This window comes from Simochromis diagramma, unplaced genomic scaffold (assembly GCF_900408965.1).
Source record: "Simochromis diagramma unplaced genomic scaffold, fSimDia1.1 OVJJ01000596.1, whole genome shotgun sequence".
Taxonomy (NCBI): domain Eukaryota; kingdom Metazoa; phylum Chordata; class Actinopteri; order Cichliformes; family Cichlidae; genus Simochromis; species Simochromis diagramma.
The window spans coordinates 6882943-6910216 of NW_024387245.1; the positions used below are offsets into that span (position 1 = coordinate 6882943).

The 27274-nt window shown below is 39.8% G+C and overlaps 2 protein-coding genes across 3 annotated transcripts; both read left to right on the top strand.

Moving 5' to 3' along the window:
- The first annotated feature begins 531 nt into the window (after positions 1–531).
- On the top strand, positions 532–7122 carry btc (betacellulin, epidermal growth factor family member). 2 transcript variants are annotated; one of them, XM_039999996.1, is made up of 5 exons: positions 532–885; positions 1511–1618; positions 5533–5687; positions 5984–6130; positions 6277–7122. In XM_039999996.1, exons 2-5 carry the CDS (start codon positions 1547–1549, stop codon positions 6419–6421), a joined length of 519 nt encoding a protein of 172 aa, XP_039855930.1. In that variant the 5' UTR covers positions 532–885; positions 1511–1546; the 3' UTR covers positions 6422–7122. The 2 variants fall into 2 exon arrangements, with proteins under 2 accessions (XP_039855930.1, XP_039855929.1); XM_039999995.1 differs by having other exon boundaries at positions 538–885; positions 5567–5687.
- Positions 7123–18673: 11551 nt separating this feature from the next.
- On the top strand, positions 18674–20313 carry rxfp3 (relaxin family peptide receptor 3). The gene has a single exon (XM_039999994.1). The coding sequence runs from the start codon at positions 18674–18676 to the stop codon at positions 19910–19912; it is 1239 nt and encodes a 412-aa protein (XP_039855928.1). The 3' UTR covers positions 19913–20313.
- The last annotated feature ends 6961 nt before the right edge of the window (positions 20314–27274 follow it).

Consider the following 27274-nt stretch of genomic DNA (forward strand, 5'->3'; position numbering starts at 1 on the left):
GCCGAGGGACTTCCCATGACGAGTGGTTCTCCACCACTCCTATTTTCTTTTTAAACTCTTTACTCTATTTTTTCTTCGAAAGTTTTCACCTAAAAGTAGTAAAATGAATAAATGAAATGATGTAACTGAAGTTTAAAGTGTAAGTAAAAGAAGGTTGCTACAACCATTTAAACTTCCACATTAAACTTTATTTCACTTTCCTTAAACTCTCCAGGAATCAGTGCAGACCTGCAAGGAATCCAGCTGTTCCAGCCATCTATTTTATCAGATTTTATCTCCTACCCATCCACCTACATTTATCTGCTTTCTGTTCCAGGGAATGAGGGAAGGACAGTGGAATGGAAAATTAAAAATAGAATCTAAAGTCCTTTTCAGCTAAACCGGTGCCACGTATTGTCAATGAATGCTCCACCTGTCATTTCATTCTTAAGAAAGCAAATCTCAGGTATAAAGGCAAACTTGTTCTCTACAGAGAAAATAAACAGAGTAGCTTGAATGGAGTTGTCTTCTCCTTTAAAGCTTTAAAAGTATGGGCGGGGATCGGAGTTCGGTTTCAGTGCCGCCTCCTTTTTCTGTTCTCACACCCAGCAGCTCAGGTCAGTCACAGAAGAGTCAGCGAGCTGACGTGCTTTGGTTATAGCTTCAAGCTTTCCCGGTTGATTATGAAATTAGCCACCATCAATGAAGAACCACAATACGATACGCCACTGGGGAACTTCCACAGCCTTTCCACACCTTTTTCAAAGGTCGCTGACCCCTGAAAAAGGACTGAACCAGTTTGACTTTTGTTTGTTAATGACACTGAACTTTAATATACTGGATGAAAACTTTTATCAAGTGAGGAGATGGCCAAAGTGCACAGACTCTATGTAGGAATAGTAATCGGTAAGATCTTTTCTCTTGTTCACCTTTCTTTCTCATTGTCCATAAGCAGAAGGCTAAAAACCCAAAAGGATAATATTAAAATGATATGTAAATAGTTCTTGTTTTAAATGCATGTCCTGTACTGTTCTAGTTTTCTTCTCATATCTAGTTTTTAAAATGTCATTTGAATAGCTCTATGTTGTTTTGACTGGTATTAAAACCATGTGTTATCAAAATAATGGAGCCAAAACAAGTTTACGGGCAATTCCCTGCTAAGCAACTTGTGGAATAATTGTACTTGTACAACAAGCTTCACTTGTGGTTAATGATTAAATGAAAAGCTCATGCACAAGGAATGTGCATCTTCTGTGATCATTAATCATCATCAAATCAGGCTTCCCTTAATATAAGTTTTGGAAACTGTTTGTGACGTTGTCCTTTCTATAGGTTTATATATTAAAAAAACAATTATTTGCCAATACAGTCACCAGGAAAAGTAATAGAGGATGTTTATAGAGTAGTAAAAGTCCTGTCATCTCTTATCCAGATCCTGTAAGTACAATGCGGCTAAACGCTGGTTAAAATGTGCAGGTGTACGTACGTTGGTTGTGTGTGATTGGCTTTTTGTTTGTGCTCCTGGCTGCAGCTCTGACCTTATGCAAATACTGCCTGGCAGAGTGGAATGCCACAGACGCGCCTCCCACTGGAACTGTGTCCGACTGTCATCTCCATGGCAACAGAGACAATTGCACAGGTAGATATGGAAAGGTGGTGTAAGGGGCGTTTCTGTGACGGTATCATAACTGCTTCTTTTGACTTTATCAGTAGTAGAAGTAGTAAGACAGATGTTGGTATGAGACACACTTGGAAAAGTATATTGTTGAGGAGTCACAATATACAATACACAATATAAAATGTATCAGCCCTTAGTACAGAGATATTGTCAACAACCTCTGCTGGGTAATTCCTGTAATTAAGCAAATTTTAACTGCAATCTCATCATTGTTAGATGGATTTTGGGGGAAATAAACCACTAGATAAGACCCATAACATGGGTGTTGTATTTTATATGAGATTAAGTACAATAGCACAAATTTATCTATCTATTTTACTATATATGTGTGTGTGTGTGTGTGTGTGTGTGTGTGTGTGTGTGTGTGTGTGTGTGTGTGTGTGTATTCTTTTGGAAAAATGTAGATTAATTTAGATAATTTTTTGAACTTAGGAAGCTAACTAAAATAAAATTAAAAGATTGAGGAATTATGCTTAGTTTTAGTATCTGTTGGTGAAAGTTTTTATTACAACTTTGCTGATAAGACATTGATGGACATGCTTACTGAGACTGTGGATATCTAGAAGACTGTATGTGAACTTCTTCCAGAAAGTTCAGAGTTTTTATTGTAATACCTTTACTGATTTCCTTATTCTCGCATCTGAATTATGCTCTCTATACAATAATGATTAAAAAAGACTAAAACTTACACTTTCACTCTAGAAACTAAAATGAATAGAAAACAAAGACACAAAATAAAATTAAAATAATAGCTGACTATATAATAGAAAAGCTCTAATCAGTCCAAATTAATAGTTTGAAAAGAATTGAAATTAATAGATTCTATTTAAGATTTGAAACGAAAACTGACTTTATGTTTGTATATCTATAAAACAATCATCGTTGTTTAGCTAAGGTGTGCAGAAAGCGCAGAAACAGGTTGAAACACACTATTTAGCACCGCTTTTCACTTTGATTTGTGATTTTTTTTTTTTTTTTAAAGATGTAGTATTTTAATTTGTGAGCTTTATAGGGTCTAAAGACTTGTTCGGGTTAGCTATGTCCTCTTTTCCACTGTTTTTGCTAAGCAAACCAGCAGCTAGTGTTAGCTTTATAGCTCACGAAGTGGCAGTGGTATCGGTTGCCCCATCTCGGCTAATTCTTGGCAAGACAGCAAATAAAGCTACTTCCCAGACTATCTCTTTAAACTTCGTAACATGAGATTTTTCCTTTCAGCACTGAGGTCATGACAGCAAACTGGGTCTCGTGTTTCAGCTAACAAGTGAAGCGCTCTCATTGATGTCGCAGCACTATTGTTTTACAAGCTCAATATTCAAAGATAATGTCATGAGAGCCGCTTGTAAAGATAGCGGTATTCAGAAGAAGTGTTATATGAAACCAGTGGTCAGAAGTTCATCTCCATGGCTAACCAGCAGCTGTCAGGGTGTGTTTTATCATGTGTGTCTGTGATAGAGAAAAGGGAGAGGATGGAAACAGAATCCCATTTCATTTTGTAAAGAATTTTAATGAAATGACTTGATTTCGAAAACAGCTGGGATGCTTCAAAAATGTGAACAAAAACAGGATGATTTCGAAAATAGGTCAGGTCTTTTAACTGGAATATTTTACTACTACGTGAAAAATATGAGCTCATTTTGAATTTAATGGCAACAACATGTTTTAAAAAAGTTGTCATGAGGGCAACGCAAGACTGGAAAAGTAAGTGGTAAAAAAACAGCTGGAGGAACATTTTATAACTAATTAGGTTAACTGGCAATAGGTCACTAACACGATAACGTATTAAAAAAGAGCCTATGAGAGAAGCAGAGTTTCTCTGAAGTAAAGTTGGGCAGAGGTTCACCAATCTGCAAAATAAATGTGGAATGTGGAACAATTTTAGAATGATATTTCTCAAAGCACTTTTAATATCTCATCATCTACGGTAATAATACTATCATATCATCAAAATAATCAGAGAATCTGGAGAATTCTCTGTGGGTAAGAGACAAGGCTAAAAATCAGTATTGCATTAAAAGCAGGTATGATTCTGGCAGGAACGTTTTGGCACGGACTCAGGAGCACTTCAAGACATCAATGTTTGCGAACACAGTTCACCGTGCCAACTACAAATGCTCTGTCGTGCAAAGAAAAGGCCATGAACATGATCCGGAAATGCAGCCTGAGCCAAAGTTCATTTAAAATGAGGGCAAGTGGAAAACTGTTTTGTCATCGGACAAACTAAAATTTGAAATTCTTTTTGTAAAACAGGATCACGGTGCGCTCCGGATTAACAAGGACAAAGACAATCTGGTTATGATCAGCATTCAGGTCAAAAGTCTCCAAAGCAAAGCCTAACCCTAACCCCAAGGCCAATAAGTATCATGGTAGAAGAGCTCAGGGGCTAAACTGGCTTGCAGTCCAGATCTTTCACCAGTTGAATACATTTGATGCATCATGAAATGGAAAATAAGACGAGTCAGGACTGCTGAGCAGCTATAATTTCATATCAGATAATAATGGGAAAACATTAATTTTCCAAAAGTCCTGCAATTGTTTACAGACTGGTGTTAAACATGGCCCAGTCCCAACTTTTTAAAGACATGTTGCAGCCATCAAATTCAACATGAGCCAAACTTTTTCTTAAAGGATTTTCAGTTCGTATATTTGATATGTTTTCTATGTTCTATCATGAATAAAATATGGAATAAGGAGATTTGCAAATCATCATATTCAGTTATTATTGAGATGTTGCACAGCATCCCAGCTCTTCTGGAGCTCAAGTTGTAGAGACACGTGTCTAATGAGATCTCGATGACACCAGGCCTTTCCTGGCATGCATTGCACAGTTCTTCAGTGGATCGTGTTACAAACAGTCTATATATATACACACATCATGCCATGCCAGAAGGTGAGGGAGTACATCAAAGAAGATCATGTCACAGTTACAGAAATAGACGTTTGTAGAAATGAGCTCATTTGCTTTTGGTACATTTGTTCATTTAGACAAGGTGACTGATAAATCTCCATTAGGCCTATAAGGGGGCTCTAACTTGAACTTGGTCTTGCTATCTTTTGAGAAATGAGCTCAAAAGTATTTGAAGTAGAGACTGAGCTGATTAGGTAATGATACAGCTTATTCTTAGAAGTTGTTTTAGTGCAACCGATACCTGAAATCAAGAACAGCACATGGCACTAGGACTTCTCAGGGGTAACCATTTTATTGGAACCATAATTTACAAGATAAGCATTATGCTGTATTGAAGAAGGCTCTAAAACATTGAGTCCTTTAAGAAAATGTTTTCCAAAATCAAACGTAGGATAATTTACTCAAAGACTTCTCTACAATCTGATTTCTTTTGGCAGTCGCAATAGTCTCCCCCTGTTGACCATTAGAAAGAACGCAGGGTTAAGGCACTAACGCACTGACTTCACTCAGTGTCTATATGCTCGACATATATATCTATCTGTTTTGTATACAATCAGTGACAGTGACATTAGAATTTGATAAATAGTAATATTAATAAAAAAATTTGTGCTTTACTTTTTCAAACCATAAACAAAAAAGGCTTTTTGTTTTTTCTAAACAAAGTATATTTTTGATTTGGCATAAGATCAAGAAAATAACTTCGATATGCAACAGAGTTCATCTATCTCAGGTTAAAGGGAACAAACTCCAGCTACCAGCCCAAGTTGTAGTTTTGCGAGGGCTTTCATAAGGGACTATTTTATGCCTAGTAATATTGACAGGGTCATTGTTGATGGTAACAGGCATTATCATAGAGTAGACTATTTAACAAAACTGATTAAAACTATGCTTTATATAGAACAACTGACAAATTTCACTGTTTAATTTCTGTATTTATGAGCTTCTATACGTGCTTGCTAACAATGATTAGACTCCTCCCCTTTCTACACATTTTACTCCTCCAGAAGACACAATAGATACTGGACAGTCGAATGGGCACTTCTCAAAATGCCCAGAGGAACTTGAGCATTACTGCATCCATGGGGAGTGTCGTTACATAAAGGACCAGGATGCACCGTCCTGCAGGTGAGGCGCAGATTTCCAAACTCTGTTTCCGAGTTGTGCAAAATGTAATTTAAACAAAACTCATTCTGCAAAATCATTTAGCTGTGGAGCAGAGACAGTGACACGAGACTGACAACAAGGATGTTTATTTGAACAAACAACAGGGTGCAAAAGAAAGCCCTGTCATTTATGTTCCTGCACGACAATGTTTCCAGGGTTCCGTCCGAGCATGTTAAAGAAGTAGACGAACAGATGCCTTGCAAGAAAAATGCACACGAAAATGAAGTTAGGAACACATTTTATGTTCTTTGTCACAGGTGTCGGATCGGTTACATTGGTTCCAGGTGTGAGTACGTAAACCTGGAGGTGCAGATACAAGGCAATCAAGGAATCATAATTACCTGTGCCATCGCAGGGCTTGTGCTATTAATTCTTCTTGTTGTTTTCATCTGCATCTGTTCACGGTAAGTCTGTGTACATGTGAGGGGCTAAATGAAATGTTTTTTCACCATTGTATGGAATGCATGTAAAGGATCAGAGTGGATGCCTGCTGCATACTGATGATTAGCTCTTGGCTCTTGATTGTTGGCCATGATTGTTTCTTTCTCAGTTGTAGGAGGAGATTGCAAAGGGACACACAAAGGGAGGAACCAAGGAATGGGACGGAGAAGCTTGCCATGATGACGGACAGCAATGCAACAGGCTCAACTTTAAAGCCCGACTCAGCAGAGCAAGCCCTCACAAATTCTGTATGAGAACCTAGCTGAGGAACGTGTCTGGGAATCTTTTATACATAAAAGATGATAGCTGTCACCTTCGCTTAAGCAGTCGGAGGTTTGTGAACGGCACCGAGGCATTTATGGATAAATCTGTCGGTGCACTTTATGGGAGTTTATACAGTTCCTTTTAACACTCTTCAAAGAAGTGTGAGAGCAAAGAAGATGCCGTCCAGGATTTATGATAAATATCAGTCGGAGAGCTGTGTTTAGCTGCTGGTGTGCTGGCACGGGTGATTTTTCCACTGCTGTGGAGGAACAGGCTCATCTACCCTCTGACTAAGTGCTGCTGGGCTGCACCGCACTAAATAAACTGTTGCTATCCTGGAAAAGGCTGTGACACCATTTGGCAGGCAGTGATAACAGTTGATCCGGCTGACCAGATAGTGCCCTTCGTGGGCGACACATGGACACTAAGACATGGAAGAAAAAGGACTGCACGAAGATACGGCACTCCATAAACTCCTGTCATGTGAACAAACCATTAGATGTATAGAAATCCTCAAGAGTACTGCCAGCTGCTGTTTTAGTAGCTTTTTGTCATTTTTGTATTGCTCCTATTTGTTTAAGGCTGGTTTTGCTTTAGTGTCACGTCACAAGATCAGAGTGTTTATTGTACAGGCACCAGTAAAATCAACAGTTATCACTTATTCAGCAATCCACAGAAATGAACTAACACCGAATATTGTTACTCAGAAACATTAGCAATGCAAGAAAAGCATGTATAAAAATATACACACACACACACACACACACACACACACACACACACACACATATATATATATATATATATATATATATATATATATATATATATATATATATATATATATATATATATATATATATATATATACAGTATGTATAAAATGAGGTTCTGGATTCTCCTGGTTTGGAGGAGGACAAGGAGAACTTGTGCTGAAGGCTGTTTTGATCTGTATATTTGGAGCCGAGCAGCCTCTGAGCTACAGAGGCTGAACAGCTGAGCCTGTGTGTGGAGGCTTGGCTTAACTAAAAGCGCTCCACTGTATGAGACAGTTTCCAAACTTGCTAGCCTTTCACTTTGGGGTTTTAATGTGTATCTGTATGTGTATGAGCTCTAAATGTAGTCTGAAGAGAGTGAGGACAAAGTCAGAGAAGCTTGTTCTCATGTTTATATGTCACCTGTCAGTAAATGTGCCTCCTACGTGCACTGTGCATTTGCATTTGCTTCAGCCATTTTTTTCTAATTTGTCTTTTCGAATGAAACTGACACTATGTGGTGCTCTCTAATAAATGGAACATGCCTTTACTCTGCAGGCTAATAAGTGTTCACGATCGCTGCTGATGTGCAAATTCCTGCAGATAACTGTATCTCTGTGACCTTTCATATGAAACTATTATTTCATCCTCCACAACACAGACTCTGGACTACATAAACAAACATGCAAGACATACTGCAGTCATATTAAATCATAATTATGCTTCATTGCAGGGGGTTGTTATGTTGCTATGGTGCTGTAACTTGTGTCAGCAGTGTGAGCCAAAAAATACCAGTCTGACAGTGAACATAAGACACCATCATCCTACGACATAAAGAGATGTAATCCTGCTGGCACAAACCTGCAGCATTACATCCCCAAATGGGAATTATCCTGTAACTGACTTTATCCTTAAAACCATCACAGCTTTGCATACACCATAAAAAAAATCCTAAAAAAACAGTAATATTCTGGCAGCTGGGGCGCCAAGACAATACCAGAAAATAACTTTCCCATGAAAATACGGTTATTTTCAGTAATGGCAATACAGTTTGTTGCCCTAATTTCACATGGGATTTTGCCTTCTTCAACATTAAATTAGGAACATTTTAATGTGATTAAACAATGAAATTACCTATAAACAAGGTCAATGAATGCGGCAATATGAATCATAATACTTAAATGTACAGAAATATACAATTAACAGTTGGTTTAAATAATAATGGATTGCATTCATATAGCGCTTTTTGAGACCCTCAAAGCGCTTTACAATTCCCATCTGGCCATCACCAGTAGGTGAAGTGTCTTGCCCAAGGACACAATGACCGAGAGTGTCCGAGCCGGGGCTCGAACCGGCAACCTTCTGACAACAAGGTGAACTGCCAACTCTTGAGCCACAATCGCCCTAAATAACAATAATAATAATAATAATTTGATGTAAAAAAAAGTTTATAAGAATCATTTTATATATCTAAATATGCATATGTACAGACAAATACATTTAACAAACAAGGAAATTATGTTTTATTACATTTACAGTGATTTTACATTAATTTGCATTTGAAATGTGAAATCACAGTCTATTTATGTAAATTGAATGATATTCTAGAAAAACAGTACAAAACTGTAAAATACACAGTAAAATACTTTTGTATTACATTTTTTTTAGTGTATGTCATGCACATGCACAGCATCTATTACATGTACTATCCTAAAAGTCTGCTAAAGAAACATGAGAGATAGATTTTACTACATTCAAAATTATCTTAAGAGTTTAAAATTCACAATTTTGTCATCTTAGTAGAACCTTAAATGCCATGCACGTTCTCTATTAGGTATCGACATGCTAAGCTATTATGTCCATATTCTTAGAAGCGTCGTTTACAATATGGCAGACAGAGATATCATACTGTTACACCAAGGAGGTCAACTCAAACTAATTATTTGGGTGTCTGAAAATGCAGAGATATGAGTAAGAAGATTTATTTTATATTAAGAAGATTTACCCTCATGTCTGTCTGGTGAATATGAATGTAAATGAATGCAGCTGGTCTGGTTAGTTTTGTGTTAGCAGAGTGTACTTATTGGTGAGTTCTCACCATTTTGAGGTCTGATATTGTCCTACCCAGCGGAGCGCTTTTTGAAAATCATGAGCCGCAGTCTTTTGTGTGGTGCCTCCTGTTTCGCTTCTGTGAAGGTCTCAAGGGCAATGTTGCTGATTGTTGTCTAGATTGGAAGGTAAGTGTGCAGAAACTCACTGTGGTCCCTTATCTGCAGGAGGGGAGTGGATGTACTAGAAATGGAAAATTTATAATGCAAAAACTTCTTCAGAGCTTCTCTGTTTCACAAAAAACAAAATAACTGAGATGACACATATGTTATGTGTTGCTCCAGTGGTCCACTAATAATTGCGGCTTCACTGTGTGGTGCAGATTGATGATCTGTTTATGCCTCTGACAGCACTGTGGTGCATACAGTTAGGTTCAGATAGTCATCTGCTGCCAATATATTCACATTATTTCAACAGACTTCATGTATTTGATGCATAAAGGCTTCTTTATCTTAGGCTCAACTCTATCCAGTTCTACAGACTTTAAACCAGACACTGGATGAGAGGTCACCCCAAACATGTATTGTCACACCAAGGAGCCACTTCATAATCACCAGTTAACCGGACAAGCAAGTCTTTGGACAGGTTAAAACCTAGAGCCTTCATACTGTGAGGCATCTGACACAAGCACAGGTTCAGGTCAGTTTTAGTTATATAGTACCAAATTACAACCACACTCACCTCAAGGTGCTTTAAAGTGTAAGATAAAGACCATACAATAATACAAAGAAAACCCCAACAGTCAGAAAAAACCTATGAGCAAGCATTTGGCAACAGTGGGAAGAAACATTACGAAACCTCTGGTGGAACCGGGATCAGGGAGGGGCGAACCATCCACCACGACTGGTTGGGAGGGAGACAGAACAAAAGACACACAGTTGACCTGAGGCAGAGATTAATAATAATAATAATAACTAATAATTAAATGCAAAGTGATGTATAAACCCAGATTGAAAAGAGTTGGGTGAAGAAGAAACACTCAGTGAATCATGGGACGCTCCCAGCATGCTAGTTCTATTTCAGCATAACAGCAGGAGGGTTCAGGGATGCCTCATCCAGCCCTAATTATTAGCTTTATCAAAAATGTCATTTTTAATGGTGTTAAAGATAGAGTGAGTGTCTGTCTACTGAATCATCAAGCTAGTGTGGGAGAAATATGCTCTCTCATTCTAGTCCCGAACAATAGGCTTTTAATGTCTTGTTGATATACAAGCCAGAGAGAAGCCACTGCTGACCTTGGCCAAATGGCCTTGGTCCCTGTTGATGCAATGACTATACCTTTATCAAGGTCCTCACGTGATCAGGAGTCTACACCACTGTATTGTACAGCTATGCGTTATATTGGCTGTAACTATTGTCATAGTTGATTCCAAGGTAAATTAACTGTAATTTACTGTATCCAGCACTTTTTATACTATCAGCCTCATCCACAGGCAGATTTTTACACACACTGATGCATCCATGCAAATCCAGGTGGACGCATCAGGTCGTGTTTTTGGGTCAGAAAGGGGAGATGGAATTGCCAACCCCATGAACAGCTGACAACTCGCGCTAAATACTGTTGCGCTACTACTTTACATCTGCATCTGTGGAAGATCATTTCTGTATGAAGAAAAACTGGTCTAACCAAACTTTAACGATACTTGACACGTCATATTGAAACAAAGAATCTCAATGACATGAAACAGCTGTTACAAAACTAATCCTATTAGAATGCCAGCTCTTTTTTGTCTTTTTTGTGTACTTCCTGTTAACATACCTGCTGGCACTTGCTTTGTTTCTCTGTGTTGTGCGCATATGTCACGTTCCTTTCACTTCATCAGAGATGGGAGGGATGTCACAACTGAGTCAACCATGTTGCAGGAATAGCAGTTGAAAAACAAAACAGGCTATTAGCTCATCACTACCACTGCCTGGAGTACAATGCAATGCCTTTTTTCTCTTTGTACTTTAAAACACCACAACAGTACATTCGTGGATAGAGCCTGGTCGATGCTTTTTTTTTTTAGCAAATCACAAGTAAACCACGGTGGCAGTACAGATTACAAGCTCTAATGTTTTACATACTACTCATAGCATGGTATCGATTTGGACTGTGAAGTCAGGGTAGACTGCAGTAATACACTGTATTACATAAAATTGCACACAGCCATCCCAGCAAAGATGCCCTCTTGGGGCCCATGTGGAGCTACTGTGAACAGGCCTACATTACACAGTGGGCAACCCACTGTGTAATGTAGAGCCTAGGTCCAGATTGGCCCCAGTGGGGCAGCTCATGGCATGGGCTGAATGTGGGTTGCTCACACTAAGCAGACAGGGACCCATTATAAATGTGCAGCATGTCCACAGTATACCTACATTAGAGGAGTGGGCTGCCCTACCCCAGTGCGGTCCCCTGATGTGCCTCATGGTACGTTAGTACCACCAGTTAGAATGCAGTGTGGACCAGAATGTTGCTCAAAAAACAAAAACAAAAAAAGCTGCTGCCATTTTAACAAGGAGTTGAAGCATCAGGTAACTCCACATATTAGATTTGGCACATTTTTACACTAGCCCCAAGGGATTTCTGTCTACTCCAAGGCTTAAAACAGGGATCTTTCACGTGTTAAGCAAATGTGTAAAACTGCTACATCATCTAAAAGAAGGAAAGAAAGAAAGAAAACAACCCTTAAATCCTATCAAAAACATCTGTCTGACTTAGAAAATGAAATAAAGCCTGATAACTTTCCAAGGTACCAACAAATGATGGTATGGTACAGTTTAATGGCTCAAAGTAGCAAAGCTGAAGCCTAGAGACATTTATTGACTTCAGCTGCAGTGTCTAGACACCTGTCAATCAAAGCAGCCATGAACCAAACTCCATTATCCAAAAGCCCACCCCATTCCAGCTCTCCATAGACATGCTTTATTTTTTGTTTTTTTTATACCAGGCTGTAAACATACTTTTTAGTGCAGTAAAAAGGAAAGCTGACACGGGACTTTTTATTGACTGACTCACTTTTGTGGTGCCAGCCTCAGGTGACTGGTTGGTGTAAAGGTGTGATTGGTTGTGCAATCCTCTCAGCAGCTGTAGTTTGCTGGACTTCATGCAATGCCATGATTAAGCCCCTTGAATCTCTGTTTTCAGTGATTTGTTTTGGTCACAGTCAGTTTGAATTTGATCATGTGAAAAACGGTCTTGGTTGCAGGTGGAGACAAGACTGACTTGTTCTTGGCTTCTGCCACAGTGAAATGCTTTGCCTAGGATGTCTGAAAAGTGGGCTAATTCTCACATTTTTATCCGCATAAATGAAACCAACTGATTAATAAGCACTAAAAATACTCTGAACACCAATCACACTGTGAAAAAAATGTCTGTGTAAATCTCTGCTAGACTTTGTTGACAGTGAAAGTTTAGGATCTTTGACCTAATTTCACTGGGCCAGAGCACGCAGCTGACTTCAAAAGTGTGAGAGCCAGAGTATGCTGGAGTTTCTATATGAGGGGTGTGTCTGCTGTACTTAGAAATGAATGTGATAAGAGAGACAGAAACCTGCCAAACTGTTGTAGATGTTTAATTTGTTAGAGAGGCAGTAAAAACCTCTTTCATAAACAACACCTTAAATGACTGTGCCTGTTTATTTCCGGTGGACATTAGACCTTTGATGAAATGTAACTACAAGCCTATCTCGATTCACTCTCCACCATGACTGCTATCAGCTCCATCTGTTCTCTGGTATTTCTGCCAGCTATAGGGGCTCCAACAGCTGTGCTGTAACTCCCAAACACCGGATGGCACTTAAATCAGCATTGGAAGCAAGCTTGGGGAGTTGTCCAGGAAGAGTTGCTGGGCTTTGGATCCTCCCACTTTTCCAACCAGTTTGTCTTCAGCTGCTGCAGGTCCTAATAATGCCACTGGAGGTCAGCAGAGCACAACCACATTTAGATTAATAAACATAATTCAGTAAGTCATCATTATGCTCACAAACCTCTGCATACTCAGCAAGAGACTCAAAATTGAAGGTGCAATGATGTGACTATTCTAAATGTGTGCACACATACACACTTTGTAAGGGCTGCAGTAGAAAAGTATGTGATCTGGAAGGCAGTTCTAAATCTTTACATTAAATACATGATTTTTACAGTACTAGGCCTGTATGTCCTTAACTTTATTCCAGTTTAATGCTGGTTCATATCTGATCTGCTATATTTGAGAAGAAAATATTTTACTTTTTGTTTTTCACCAGTGATACTTAACATAGACCCAGTAGGTAAATCAGAACTTTGAATTCTTTTAAATTCTTCTTCTTTCAGCGGTTCCCTTTAGTGGTCGCCACAGCAGCTCATCTGCTTTCATCTCACTGTGTACCTAGCCGCCTCCTCTGTCACGCCAACCCTCCACATGTCATCCTTCGCCACATCCGTAATTCTTCTCCGAGTTATTCTTTTTTTCCTCCTAACTGGTAGCTCCATATTCAACACATACACATATATAATTATACATCATATATAATAATTATCATTTTCGGTCATTTAATTTTATATCTGTTACTTACTTTGGTGTCGCATGGCTTTGGGAGGGGTCTTTATCAATAGAAAAACATTGAAACTTATCAAAATACAGTTGAAATTTATGCCCTCCTTCCTACTTTCCAAAGCCATCCAGTGGCCTGGGTTGTGGAGTCTTTGCCTGGCTGATTCTGGCCTGCTGACCTTGTGTTTGAAACACCTGATTTGGGCATAGACTGGTACAGGTGTCATTCTCTAAGTTACTTTTTCTAGCTGTTGTGTGAAGATATTTTCTAAAACAAGTTGAAATCTAGTGAGAAGGCAGGCAGTTGTGATTGAAACAGCAAAGATTTTCCCTCTCACACAGCTTTTATTTGTATTTTATCCTCAGTGCCGTGGAGGTGTGTCCTATACATTGGTTTCATCGGAAGATTTTTGGCTTATCAGATCAAGACAAAGAGCAAATGTTCACTGAAAGCAGAGTACCTCTGGGGTTTAGACAATCTCATCTTTCATTTAGAGTTCCATAAACAGAAAATGAACCCTGTCCACCTGGCTTTATGGATAATGTGAATAAAATTCCTTCATCGTTGTTGATGATAGCTCATTTCACCCCCTTGATCCTGTGTGTCTTATCCAATGAAACTGCAGCTTGAACTGGTTAACTTACTGCTAGAATTGATAAGCCATATGTAAATTATTAATCAGCCATTCCAGTTTTATCTGAGGCCCCACACTGCTAACAAATAAAAAAAAAAACAAGAAAATGTGGGTGCTGCAGGATCAAGATTTTTTTATTAGTCCTTTATTTATCCAGGTAAAAAAATATCATTGAGATTAAAAATCTAATTTCCAAGAGAGACCTGGCATCAAGAACTTGATGCCAGAACACTGTGACTTGGCCTACGTGCCTCAAGTAGTCAGTTACTCACTGGCAATAACATTAAAGCACACACACACAAAAAAAAATAGCAAAATGTTTTCGAACCAAATCTCAGAAAACTACATTGTTTTATTAAGTGCTTACGGCATGACGCTCACATATTCTCCACATTCCTGATGCACCGACTGTCTCTTTTGAGATTTTCTACACCATTACGCTCTTGCTCAAAGTTTCTCTTGCCTTCTTTCTCCTGAGGCTCTTGAGAGTTTACAGCCTTCCCTTGAGCATGTATTGTTCTCAAAAACAGGCCAATAGGATCTGTATAACAGAAAGTCTGTATAATGCATTTGATACAGCTGTATTGATTTATATATCCACATTAGTGTTGGCTCAAGGGCACCATGTAAAGTAAACACTGTGTAACAATGTGATGTAGTTTCCATGTATTAAATGTTTGTTTGTTTTTCTTGCCTTGAGCCGACAGACTGTTGTGTGATTTGGCAAATGGAGACCTTTCCTGACCTTTCTCTTAAATATAACAGCCAAAGGGACGATTTACACCTGGACTGGACTTTCTGTAAAAACCAAAGAATGTGAAGATTATGTTCACTATCAAGGCCTTGACTTAATGTTTTATTTATGTTCACTTACAGTCCCAATGGTGTGAAGACTGTAATTAAAGTGTCATGGTCCTGGGTCATTGACCCAGCGTTTTGTGTTTCATTTTGGTTTTATCTTGTGTTTGGTGTTTATTCTGAATTTGTATTAGTTCTTTGGGTTTGGTTGTCGTGTTTATTATCCCTACCTGTGTCTTCCCTCTGTGCTCCGTTCGGGTCCCTGCGTTTGGTGTTGTAAAACAGTCTGTGTGTTTCCGGTTTTACTTTGTAGGTCTGCTTCTCATTATGTCCATTAGTGTCAGCTGTGTCAACCCCTGTGTGTCATCTCCTCATTACCTGGTGTGTATTTATAGTGTGTGTTGGCTTCTGCTTGTTGTCAGATTGTCTGTGTTTATTCTCCATGGTCCTCTGCATCGCGCTCTCTGTGTCTAGCCGTCCTCATCTGCCACCTCTGAGTTTCTCCCGCTGACCTTATGTCCCAGGTTTGTTTGTTAGTTTCACCCAGTTTAGGTTTATGTTCAGTTCTGCCCTCACCTCTGTTATTTTCACTGTAAATAAACTTCCCCTCGCATCTCCACCGCCGTCTGCATTTTGGGTCCTCATTTATTCTACCACACGACTGCTGCCCCAGCCGCGACATAAAGTTAGCTTAAAAATGTAGAGCACTAATGTCAAGCAGTCCTAGTGCTCCTAAACTCCACATGAGGTTAAGAACTAAAAGCTGAATTGCCTTCAGATTTTGTTTTCTTGGAATAAGAGATTAAACTTGGGTTGCATTGGGTTTTCTGCATTAGCAGCGGGTAAGTTGCTGTTAGATCACATTAAAACCAATTTTATCAGGTGGTGCCCATCAAGCTAAATGGGAATGTGTCCAACATAATGGAAAATGCTGGCAGTGAATTTGATTCATGGAACGATCTTAGTTTGGTTAATTCAAATCTTACCTTTATGAAACAAAAGTTAAACGAATAAAGAAAACAGGAATAAACCCTAAACCAGATTAGCAATCTGCAGTTGTTTCACACCGAGAACAAACAAGTAAATGCAGGAAGAAGTTGCTGTGTTCTGGCATACTGGATTACAATTTACATTAATTTTATGGCTGACCGTTTGTGTACGCTGCACATCTGTGGCAACCTGCTACATCCCAGAATGCAAAGCATACCTGGCAATGGGAAGGCATTTAGTCTTTTGGAATTGGACTGAGGCCACCTTCTCTAAAGGTCTTCTTGGCCCTGTGGTTTTGGTGCACACTTAAGTCCAATTACCGTCTTCACACCTGCCCACGTGAATCACACCAAGGTGGAAGACAAACCAGAGGTAGATTTAAATGAACCAGATGGTTACTACTACTAATGTGACACAGCCGTCGGTCCGTGAACTCCTATTATTCAACCTTAAGATGAACATTTTTTCATTACCGTCTTGATGTTTTAAAAACAGACATGGTGGAGCGAGGGATCTGCAGAAACCATATGCTCATTGGTTAATAACTTGTCAGTTAAGAGTCAGTGAGCATATCACTGACAATTAGGGTGATCAAAATATACAAAATGGATAATTTCTTAATCAGTATGACCAAAAATGAGTCACTGAAGCCATGAATTTGTGAGAGAATTCTGTTGCTATTGCCCCCTGGTGGCCTTTAAAAAGAATTCAGGCTTACAGGCACTTCTGCATTAGCTTCTCTTTTGAGACGCTGAAGCTACGCCCATCTTTTATATACAGTCTTGGTATTGAAACGCAAACTTGCTGGTAGAAACTTCTCAAGTATATATAGATTTTTTCTCAGCTGCTTTGTTTGATGAAGTTCGCCAAATAATATACTAAACATTTGGATACTTAGGCATTTATTAATGCTCTTTCTGCTGTGCCTGGATTGTGTCCAGTTCTATGTAATTTATTTATTTATTTTCATCTGTGGTGAGATGAAATAAAACTATTTTCACCTCACATGCAAATATACAATAAGTGCTCTTTTTCTTTGCAAACTAGAATGTAAAAATAAATAAATACATAGTAAATCTGAAGAGTACTCACTCCGATGCACAATAGCAGTCACTTCTACTCATAATACACATAATAGTCAGATACAGCAGGAATTCACTGTTAGTGAAAACACGTAGGACGAGACTGTCAGCAGTAAGAAAGAATCTGCTGCGTTCTGACAAAAGATCTAAAGATCCTTTACCACTGTGGATTACACAACGGAGGAAACGTGGCATGCAAGTGACACTGGCTTGTTCATTCCTAGAAAAAATTCATTTCGAAAGATTTTTGTGCAACTTTCTGAAGGTTAATTTTTGTTTTCTTTGAAGCTTCGATGAGCTGATGTGGGAACTTCAAAAATGTGCAAAAAATGAGACAAAATTGAGACTGCAAGGTGAACTCATAGAAGATCCTTTTTTCCATTTGTCTTTTGGAGTAATAGCTCACATTTTGAGTAATCTATTTTGTAGAAACGGGTACAGAATTGGTTGTTTATCCCCTCAGTGGCTACTTTTTGATGAACGGGAAAAGAAGAGGTGAATTTGATACACAAGTTGATCCAAAAAACTGCCAATTATATCGTAACTACTCTTTTTCTCGTTCAGCTGCATGTTGAACAGTTGTGAGGACCACTCTTGTGGCTCTTGATGTAGTGCAGGAATAATAGCAGGTTCCAGTGATATTTAAAGTTTATGTTGCCAAGCGCGTGTCCTCGAAACTCCACACGATAGTGTGTCTTTGAAGGTTGTGCGACTGTATGATGAACGACATTGTCGTGTCACATGCATGTGGCATTAAAGCAGGTGACTCTCTGACTTTCAGGTTACTTGCGCACAAGGTTGTTCTGAAGTGGAATCAGTATAAGAGAAAAAAGATCCATAATAAAACACTGCTTTCAAGAAATCGTCTTTTATTGTGTCTGACAATCGGTGTTTATGTTTGTGTGTAGGGTTTGTGCATGATACAGAGAGTGCGATTTGAGGAAGAAAATGTTCCAGATGATCTGAAGAAATAAATACATTCATGCATAAAATAAAGACACTTCAATTTTTTTTAACAATTTATTTCCATGCTCTGAATTTTCTTGTCCGTGGAACACCCCTCCACCCCCACCCTCTTCGTGGTATCTGCACCAAGGACCAGAACCAAAGACAGCGCCACGTTTATACGTGAGCTGCGTCAGGAAGCTTCTTGGAGAGATGAGGCGCACTGACAAAATCTCAGAGCAACACAACAAGCTCGTGAAGAACTGTGTCGCCTGTGCGCACAGAAACATTTTATTTGTTTTTGTTTCGCAGAAAACTCGCACATAAAGCCAAACACAAAGATTATTTCAGTGGTGCGAGTCATTTGGATCTGATCATGACTTAAACACTCTCGTGGATAAAAGTTAATTAAAAAATGTCTGGAGAATTTAGCGACACTGCTTATGAAGGCTCGCCAGGGATTGTCTATGCTGCTTCCTTTAACTTGAGCTATGTTTTCAACACGACCAACAGCTCGTACGAGGACTACCTCCACCTGTCAGACTCTGAGAAAGCTGACTCTGTGGGAGATGGAGCCGCTGTTGTAAGGATTATCATCTCGATCATTTACTCTCTGGTTTGCGCGCTGGGTCTGGTTGGAAACTTGCTGGTCTTGTACTTAATGAAGTCTAAACATGTGTGGAAAAAATCCTCCATCAACCTTTTCGTAACTAGTTTGGCGGTGACTGACTTCCAGTTCGTCCTGACTCTGCCCTTCTGGGCTGTGGAAAACGCTTTGGACTTCACTTGGCTTTTCGGCAAAGCGATGTGCAAGATAGTGTCCTATGTGACGGCAATGAACATGTACGCCAGCGTTTTTTTCCTGACCGCCATGAGCGTGGCGAGGTACTGGTCACTCGCGTCTGCCCTGAAAGGCAGGCGGAGGCGGGCTCACTGCTGTTCCGCGCGGTCCATCACCGTTATCATCTGGGTTTCCGCCGTCTCCGCCGCTCTGCCGCACGCGGTTTTCTCCACGACGGTGACAGTTTCCAACGAGGACCTGTGCCTCGTCAAATTCCCGGAAACCAACGGATCGGCGCAGTTTTGGCTCGCGCTCTATCACTCTCAAAAAGTGTTGCTTGGCTTCGTGGTGCCTCTGGGCATCATCTCAGCCTGCTACCTGCTCCTTTTGCGCTTCATCACCTCCAAAAACATCAACACCTCGAGCGCCAAGCGACGCGCCAAAGTCACAAAGTCCGTCACCATAGTGGTCTTGTCCTTCTTTCTTTGCTGGCTGCCCAACCAGGCTCTCACAGCCTGGGGCATCCTCGTGAAACTCAACGTGGTTCACTTCAGTTACGAGTACTACAGCATGCAAGTGTACGTGTTCCCCGTGTCCGTGTGCCTTGCGCACTCCAACAGCTGCCTGAATCCCATCCTGTACTGTCTTATGAGGCGGGAGTTCAGAAAAGCGCTGAAAAAACTCTTTTGGCGGATGACATCGCCGACTCTGACCACCTTAAGACCGATCACAGCCACCACGAAGCCGGAGGCGGACGAGCAAGGGCAGGTCCTGGTCCCCGTGTGCGCACCCGAGGAGCCCGCAGTGGTGTTTTATCCTCCCGGGGAAGTGATTTACAATGACAGACGAGACCTACCCCAGAACAGCGCTTAATCTAAGGCACGTTTTAAATCCTCTGTGATGTTGTATTCATACACATTTACATCAATCAGGTCAGTTTTGTTTGCCTCACAGCTGTCCAAGTTGGAGGAGGAAAAACGTCAAACAGAAGCGCTTATGACTCATGTTTGTCCACAGAAATGCTACTTTGGCTTCACCCTGGTTGAGATTTTAAAAAGCCAACTTACTGGCGTTCTTACCTATAAGAAAATACGCATATTTTAATAAGGTGTCAAAACATATATTAAATGTGCAGGTAAGGTGCATCAACAAAATGTGAGACATTTGCTCATCTTCGCCCCGTCCTTATCTTGAATGACATTTAGTTGTTAAATGCCACTATAATGTTACAGAGAATGTTTCACAGACCTGTGCTGATTGTGTGTGTGTGTGTGTGTGTGTGTGTGTGTGTGTGTGTGTGTGTGTGTGTGTGTGTGTGTGTGTTGGGGGGGGGGGGGGGGTCCACGGAGGGCTGCATAGACTGATGTTTTGAACTGTGGGAGGCAAAGTTTGATTGATGCATATGGAGAAGAGGTGTTATAATTAAGTATGACGGGCACTGCATACATTTGTTGCTACTGCAGAATTTACTGAATTTTAAAAATAAATTAAATGGGAGATTCATTTTTATTTAGCTGTTTTTTGTTTTGATTTTGCTTTTCTTTTTTTGCAATTTGATGAATTTAGAAAAACGTGCTTTTAAAAGTGTTTTCATTTCAAGCTCCATTATTTAGAAATCAAAATACAAACGTATACCTTTACATGCCAAAATGAGAGTGACCACAACCAATCACAGAATGAGTAATAAATCCTTTAAAAACACCACCCCACTCAACCCCACCACTTGTGACTGCTAGATGGGAGCACATAATCAGATCTCATTTACTCACATCCATTCGCTGAGAGGGCAGCGATGACTTTTAATAAACAGAGAGCAAAGTTCTGAGTAAATATAAATCGAATTTAAAAGCAGTCAAAAATGGCATTTCACTGACAGCTTCAGTCTCCTCCCTCTCCTCCCTTTCTCACGTGTTAATGATGCAGTGTGAGCAGAATAAAATCCTCCCTGAAAAGCTATTTATGTGTCCACATTGAACCCCCCCCCCCACAAAAAAAAATAATAGAGTCAATTAAGTGCTTAAGACCATTTAAAGACTCATTTGGTTAATATGCCTCCAGAGCCTTCAGTCCATCGTCTGTTCCAGCTGTGAGCCCATGACATAAAACAGTGACGGAAAAAGAAACAAAAACACCTAAATACTAACAGGTGTCTTGCAAACCCACAAAAATAACCAACATTATGGAATGAAGAGAATATATATATACACATGGCAACAGGATAATCTAATTACAAGTGAATGCCAAACAGCTCCAGGACCTTGGTTTTAAATTAGTACACCAGAGAAATGATTCATGTGGGTGTTCAATCTGAAACCCACAGTGCACGCACACATATCATGGGACCTGTGGAAAGTAAGTAAAATCCCCTTTGATGGAAGTAATAAAAAATGACTTGAATTAAAATCATGATTAGAAATTTAAATGTAATATTCACTGCTCAGAAGGCGATCTAATATCTCCTCCTCACATGGGTCTGGATGTAAAGGACATTGATGCAAATATGATTAGATAATCTGCAAAGGCTTTTTTGTTGTGAACTCTATTTATCTTATTCACTCAATCGGCTATAAATGTGCAACACCAATTTCAAAAGTTGGGACATTGTGCAAAATGTAAATAACAGCAGAATGCAGTAATTTGTAGAGCCATATTTTATTCGCAGTAGAACGCAGAAGACATAATAAACTGAGGAAAACTTGTCTGCATCAAACACATGTCTAAAAAGTTGCCACTGTGTGGCATCCTCTCTTCTTTTCACATCAGTCTATAAACAGCTGGGAACTGAGGAGAGTAGTTGGGAGAGGGATGTTGCTCCATTCCTGGCTCTTCTTTGTCATATTTTCCATTTCATGTTGCATTAAATGTTCTCAACCGGTGAAAGGTCTGACTGCAGACAGCTCAGTTCAGTGTCTGGACTCTACTATGATCAATTCTGTTGTAATACATGCAGTATGTGGTTTTACACTGTCTCGCTGAAATACATGAGAACCTCGCTGAAAAAGATGTCACCTGGATGGAAGTGCTGCTCTAAAAGCTTTCATCAATGATGGTGTCTTTTCAGATCCGCCAATTTCATAGGTACTACTGCACCTTAATTCCATCAGAGATGCAGACTTTTTAAATGAGCACTGATGCGAGCACTGAACAGTTTTCCACTTTGCCTCAGTCTAATTCAAATCAACTTTTCTGATTTTATGAATCTTTTTGATGAAATTATAGACCAGGAACGTCAAACTCATTTTGCATCCAAGGCCACATACGGCCAGACCAGTGAAACCAGTAAATTTTAGTATAAGAAAAAGAAGTGCAATTTCACCAATATGTCAGCACAGCAGTTTTTTAAAGATGTCTAGAGGTCCGAATTGCAGTTTTTGTCCACGTGGAACTTTTCCTAAGACGCTCATTTTATACCCACTCAGGCTACAGACCTGTTGCAAATGAACCTAGTTAGTTTATTATGTTTCTCCAACCGTTTCTTTTTAGCACCAAATGTTTTTCAAGCGTTTTATTTTTATTGCCCAGCTTTTTTGAGACATGCTGTTGTCATCAAATCCCAAGATGAACTAATGTTTCGCTTGAATGTTTTCTCAGTTCCAACACTTGACATGTTTTCTATGTTCTATTGTGAATAAAATCTGGATTTATGGGATTTTTTATTTACATTCTTCCCAACTTTTTTGGAATAACCTCAAATCTGTGAAATACTGCGTTTGTGTAGGTTTCAGATGTAGCAACTTTCCAGTTATTATATTTCATTAGCTGGGCTCACGTCCTCATTTTAGGTTTGACCGCGTTTTAGTAGGTAAAGGTGAACGCTTGGACATGAATTGAGCTGCGTTCTGGGGAAGGCCCCGAAGGGAGGAACCTATATAGATGACAACTGGAAGGCGCGGGTTTGGAGGTGTGGCCCCGCTCCTGAAATTCCGATACATAATCTCCAAATACATATAGGAAGTGGGTAAAATAAGTATTTAATATGTCACCAATTTGCCAAGTAAATATATTTCTAAAGATTCTCCCCAGATGTTGGTGACAATCCAATCCACACATGCAATGAAATTAAACCATATGTCGATAAATTATGTTTGATAATGAGAAATGACACAGAGAAAAAGTACTGAGCAAGCTTGATGAAATGTATTTAATACTTTCTAGATGACAACCTAATTTTCTTTCTCGGAAACCCTTTGAGAGTTTCCTTGGCTGTGTTTTTGGGATTATTGTCCTGAAACAGGAGACGTCCACCCTCGTTTCATCTTCATCCTCGTTTCATCTTCATCATCCTGCTAGATGGCAGCAGATTTTTATCAAGAACGTCTCAGTGCGTTTTCCGTTCATTCGTCCAGCGTGCCGTATGCTGAAAAACAGCCCCACAACGGGATGTTCCCACCTCCAAACTACACTGTTGGCAGGAGCGATTCTAGAATCAGAGCTTTTGGGGGTACTGAGCACCCAGAGAGCTGCCCATCCAGGCAAGAAAAACTTTACTCGTCACGATGAGACTTCTTCCCTGTCTCTGTCAGTCCCTGCATCCTTAAATGTCTCCAGTTTCCTGAGTTCCCTCTGACTGTCTCCTTGGTGCATTTAAACCCCCGTTCCTCCCTGTCCTCATCGTCTGTTGTCTTCGTCTCCGTTATCAGTCATCATAATTTTACCATCTCTGTGCAAGTCTGCAAATTTCTTTATTAAATCATAAGATTCTTAAATCTTATGATTTATTTATATAATCAAGCCTCTCTGTGCCTGGGTCCTCATCACAAAACATGACATCACTGTTTTGTACATTTTAACACAATTTAATCCCACATTTGTGAAAGAAAAGCAAAACACTTTTTTGAAAAGTCTGTAACAAAACTATCAAATCTGATCAAGGTTATTTAAATGCTGCTAAAGAAGAATGGATTGGAATTTGAAAAAAAAAAACATATCCTAACCATAATTACTGCGGGAGAATAATGAATGATGCTCACAGTGAGTAAAAAGTAAACTGAGTGCATTTTTTGGACAGAGATTCACTTTTAAAGTGTATGTATAATATAATACAGAAAAAAATACGCTCCAAAAATAGAGTCCTTGAAATATACAAAATATTATTTATAATTAAAATAAAATGAGACACCTTGGCCTTTGGTACAATGTATACAATGTATGAAAAGATGTTTAGTGCAGATGCTACTATAGCTCTGCAGATTTTTTCTTTTCTTTTATCCTATGTCGCCTCACCTTGAGGTTGGCAAATCTGTCTATCACATTTTGGTGGTCAAGTCTCTCAAGCATCTCTTTCTCAACTGACATCACAGCCAGGTGCTGGAGTCTGCTTTGACCCATGGTCCTTCTCAGCCAGGTATGGAGCTGACTCAAGACACTAAAAGACCTCTCACAGCTACAGCTGCTAACTGGGTTTGTTAGGGCAACCTGAATAACAGTTTTCAGTGTGGGGAAGATCTGATTATCCAGAAGATTGTACAATGTTAACATATCTGGGATGGCACCAGCCTCACTCTTGAGATTCAAAAAGTTTTTGGCAACCGTGACTTCCTCTGACTGAAGTTCAACATGGTAATGCAGTGCCAGGGCTGACAACCCAGTTTGTTTTGCAGACTCTGTATAGCAGCTTTAATATAGGGAGAACACAACTTCCAGATTGTACGAGTAAAATTAGTTGTGTTTTTTTTCTTTGCCAGTTTAACAGTTTCTGTTGTGCCTGTCACTGTTCCCTGCCTGTTTTCTTACCTGGTTCATCCTGACCTTGTACTTTCTCCTCATGTTCTCCTCTTTCCTCTCTCCCTCTTTGGACTGACAATCATACACAAATAGATTGTATTCAATTAGATTAAAAAATACTTTTAAGATCACTAATAAAAAAGTCCTCTCTCAGTGTACTTTCAATCAAAAGGCAAATAACCAAACCACATAAAAGATATAAATACTGAAACACTGATCCAACATTATCCTTTATTGACGGATCATTTGATTTTACACTAACTGAATGTGGCTCCTTTTTTTGAAAAAACTTCCTCATATCCATTATGAACCTGGCTGTCTCTCTGTACACACACACACACACACACACACACACACACACACACACACACACACACACACACACACACACACACAACAGGAGTTATAAGGTTAATGGGCATCCAGTCAGTTAGCTAGTTAGTACCTTGCAGAGGTGTGGACTCGAGTCACATGACTTGGACTCGAGTCAGACTCGAGTCATTAATTTTATGACTTTAGACTTGACTTGAAAAAATGTTCTAAGACTTGTGACTTGACTTGGACTTTTACACCAATGACTTGGGACTTGAATTGGACTTGAACCGGTTTACTTGAAAAGACTTGATATTTTACCCCAAATATAAAATTTAACATGCATATTATATAGAGATTGAAAATGTGACGTCATTCACAGGTAGAACCGCAAAGGATTCTGGGAACTCGTGGCAAGAGGTACTAGCGCACGCAGGCTTTCAATTGAAATCAGTTATACAGCGATAAAAAGAAACACAAAAATGTCAAGAAGCTGTTGTATTATTAACTGCAATAGCCGGTCGCATGACAGCCACGGGAAGCCGACGGGTAAAGAGATCGGTTGTTATCAGATTACGTCGTTGAAGAGAAATTGTTCGAGCCATGTTTCCGAAGTAACAAAGAGGCGACGGATGGCCTGGATTGCAGCCATTCAAAGATCAAATATAACGTCCCAGAACACTTCAGCTCACAGGTTAGTCTGCTCCAAGCATTCCCACAAAGGTCAGTCTGCTGTAGTAGTTAATGCGTCATTTTCATAACATAATTGGTGATATAGGTTACAAGCAAGTCTGGCGCTGAACAGAAATTGTCGCTCCTTTGTTTATTGTGCATAAATAGTGAATTGTCCTGACACAATATTGCGTTTCGCTTCTGTTATTATGGTACATTGACAAAAACATATACTTTTATTCACAGGATAAAACAGTTGTTTTGTATCACTAATTGCCCAGTACGATTACAGCATACAATATTATTGTCACTGCTACATTTCTGTGATGCTACCAGAAATTATTTCCACTGCTAATTAATTACCATTGAGCTCAAAGGTCCTATTAATAAACGGTTAACGAATGTGTATTTATGAAGACGATTTGTGAGACTGGTAAACTTATGATACGTACGATGGTCTTTACTTTCTACACGGTGCATTTCAAGGTCCTGCACCCATCCGTCGGTAAACTGTACCTGGGCTTGTTGCAGTGACCGGAAGTTACTAAACTTCACGAGTGTATGCATTCACTCCAAGAACCGTATAATTATAAATATGCATATAAATATGCTACGATGAGATAGCTGACTTCATCTAACTAGCAAATGTTTTCCAGGCTACGTTGGTGATGCAGTTTTTTTTAATGTGTATGATATTTTTGTCATGCGATTTTAAAGCCAGTCCTACAAGCGCATCCAAGAATAACATGCGGCTTATCTCAGAACTGTTGGTGAAAATTATTCTTGGAGCTAGGTTTAATTGAGCTGCATTTTAAAGAGGTGCAATTTCACAATTTGTGTATATTTTCTAAGTTCACTATTTTGTCATGTGTTGAGAAAAACACAGATTTAAAAATTACATGGTCTAATATTTACATTTAGCATATTGTGGAGGTATGTAATAACGACAGGAGAGGTCTCTGTGTCTCACTCCAACTTTATTAACTCACTCTCAGAACTTCACATATATTGAGCGCCAAAATCTCCACCCCAACACTTCCCTTCAACTTGGGTGTGAGTGGAGCCACCTGGTGGTCCGCCACACATACCCCCCCCTGAACACACAGTTAGGTCTCTATTCAGTCCAGGACCCTGGGTCTAAGCACACGACCCGAACGACTGAACCTGGGAGGGAGAGAACAGGCAGAGGAAGGTCCATCCCGTGAACGAGGCTGGTGAAGGCGAGCAGGAAAGGCAGGAGGAGGCTCAAACGCCGGTGGTCCGGGGGTAGTCCTGGGGGGAAAACCAGAGTCTGTCAACCCCATCGAAGGAGGGCGGCCACGGCGAGGGGCCTGGGCCGGCACTACATTACTGTCCGGAAGAACATGTGCAGGTTTAAGTCTGTCAACACACACAGTCTCCCTTCGACCCCCAAAATCCAAAACAAAATGTTTCTGGCCCGGTTCAATAACCCTGAATGGGCCGTCATACAGCGGCCGCAGCGGTGTCCTGTGGGCATCGTGCCTGACAAAAACAAACTTAGCAGTC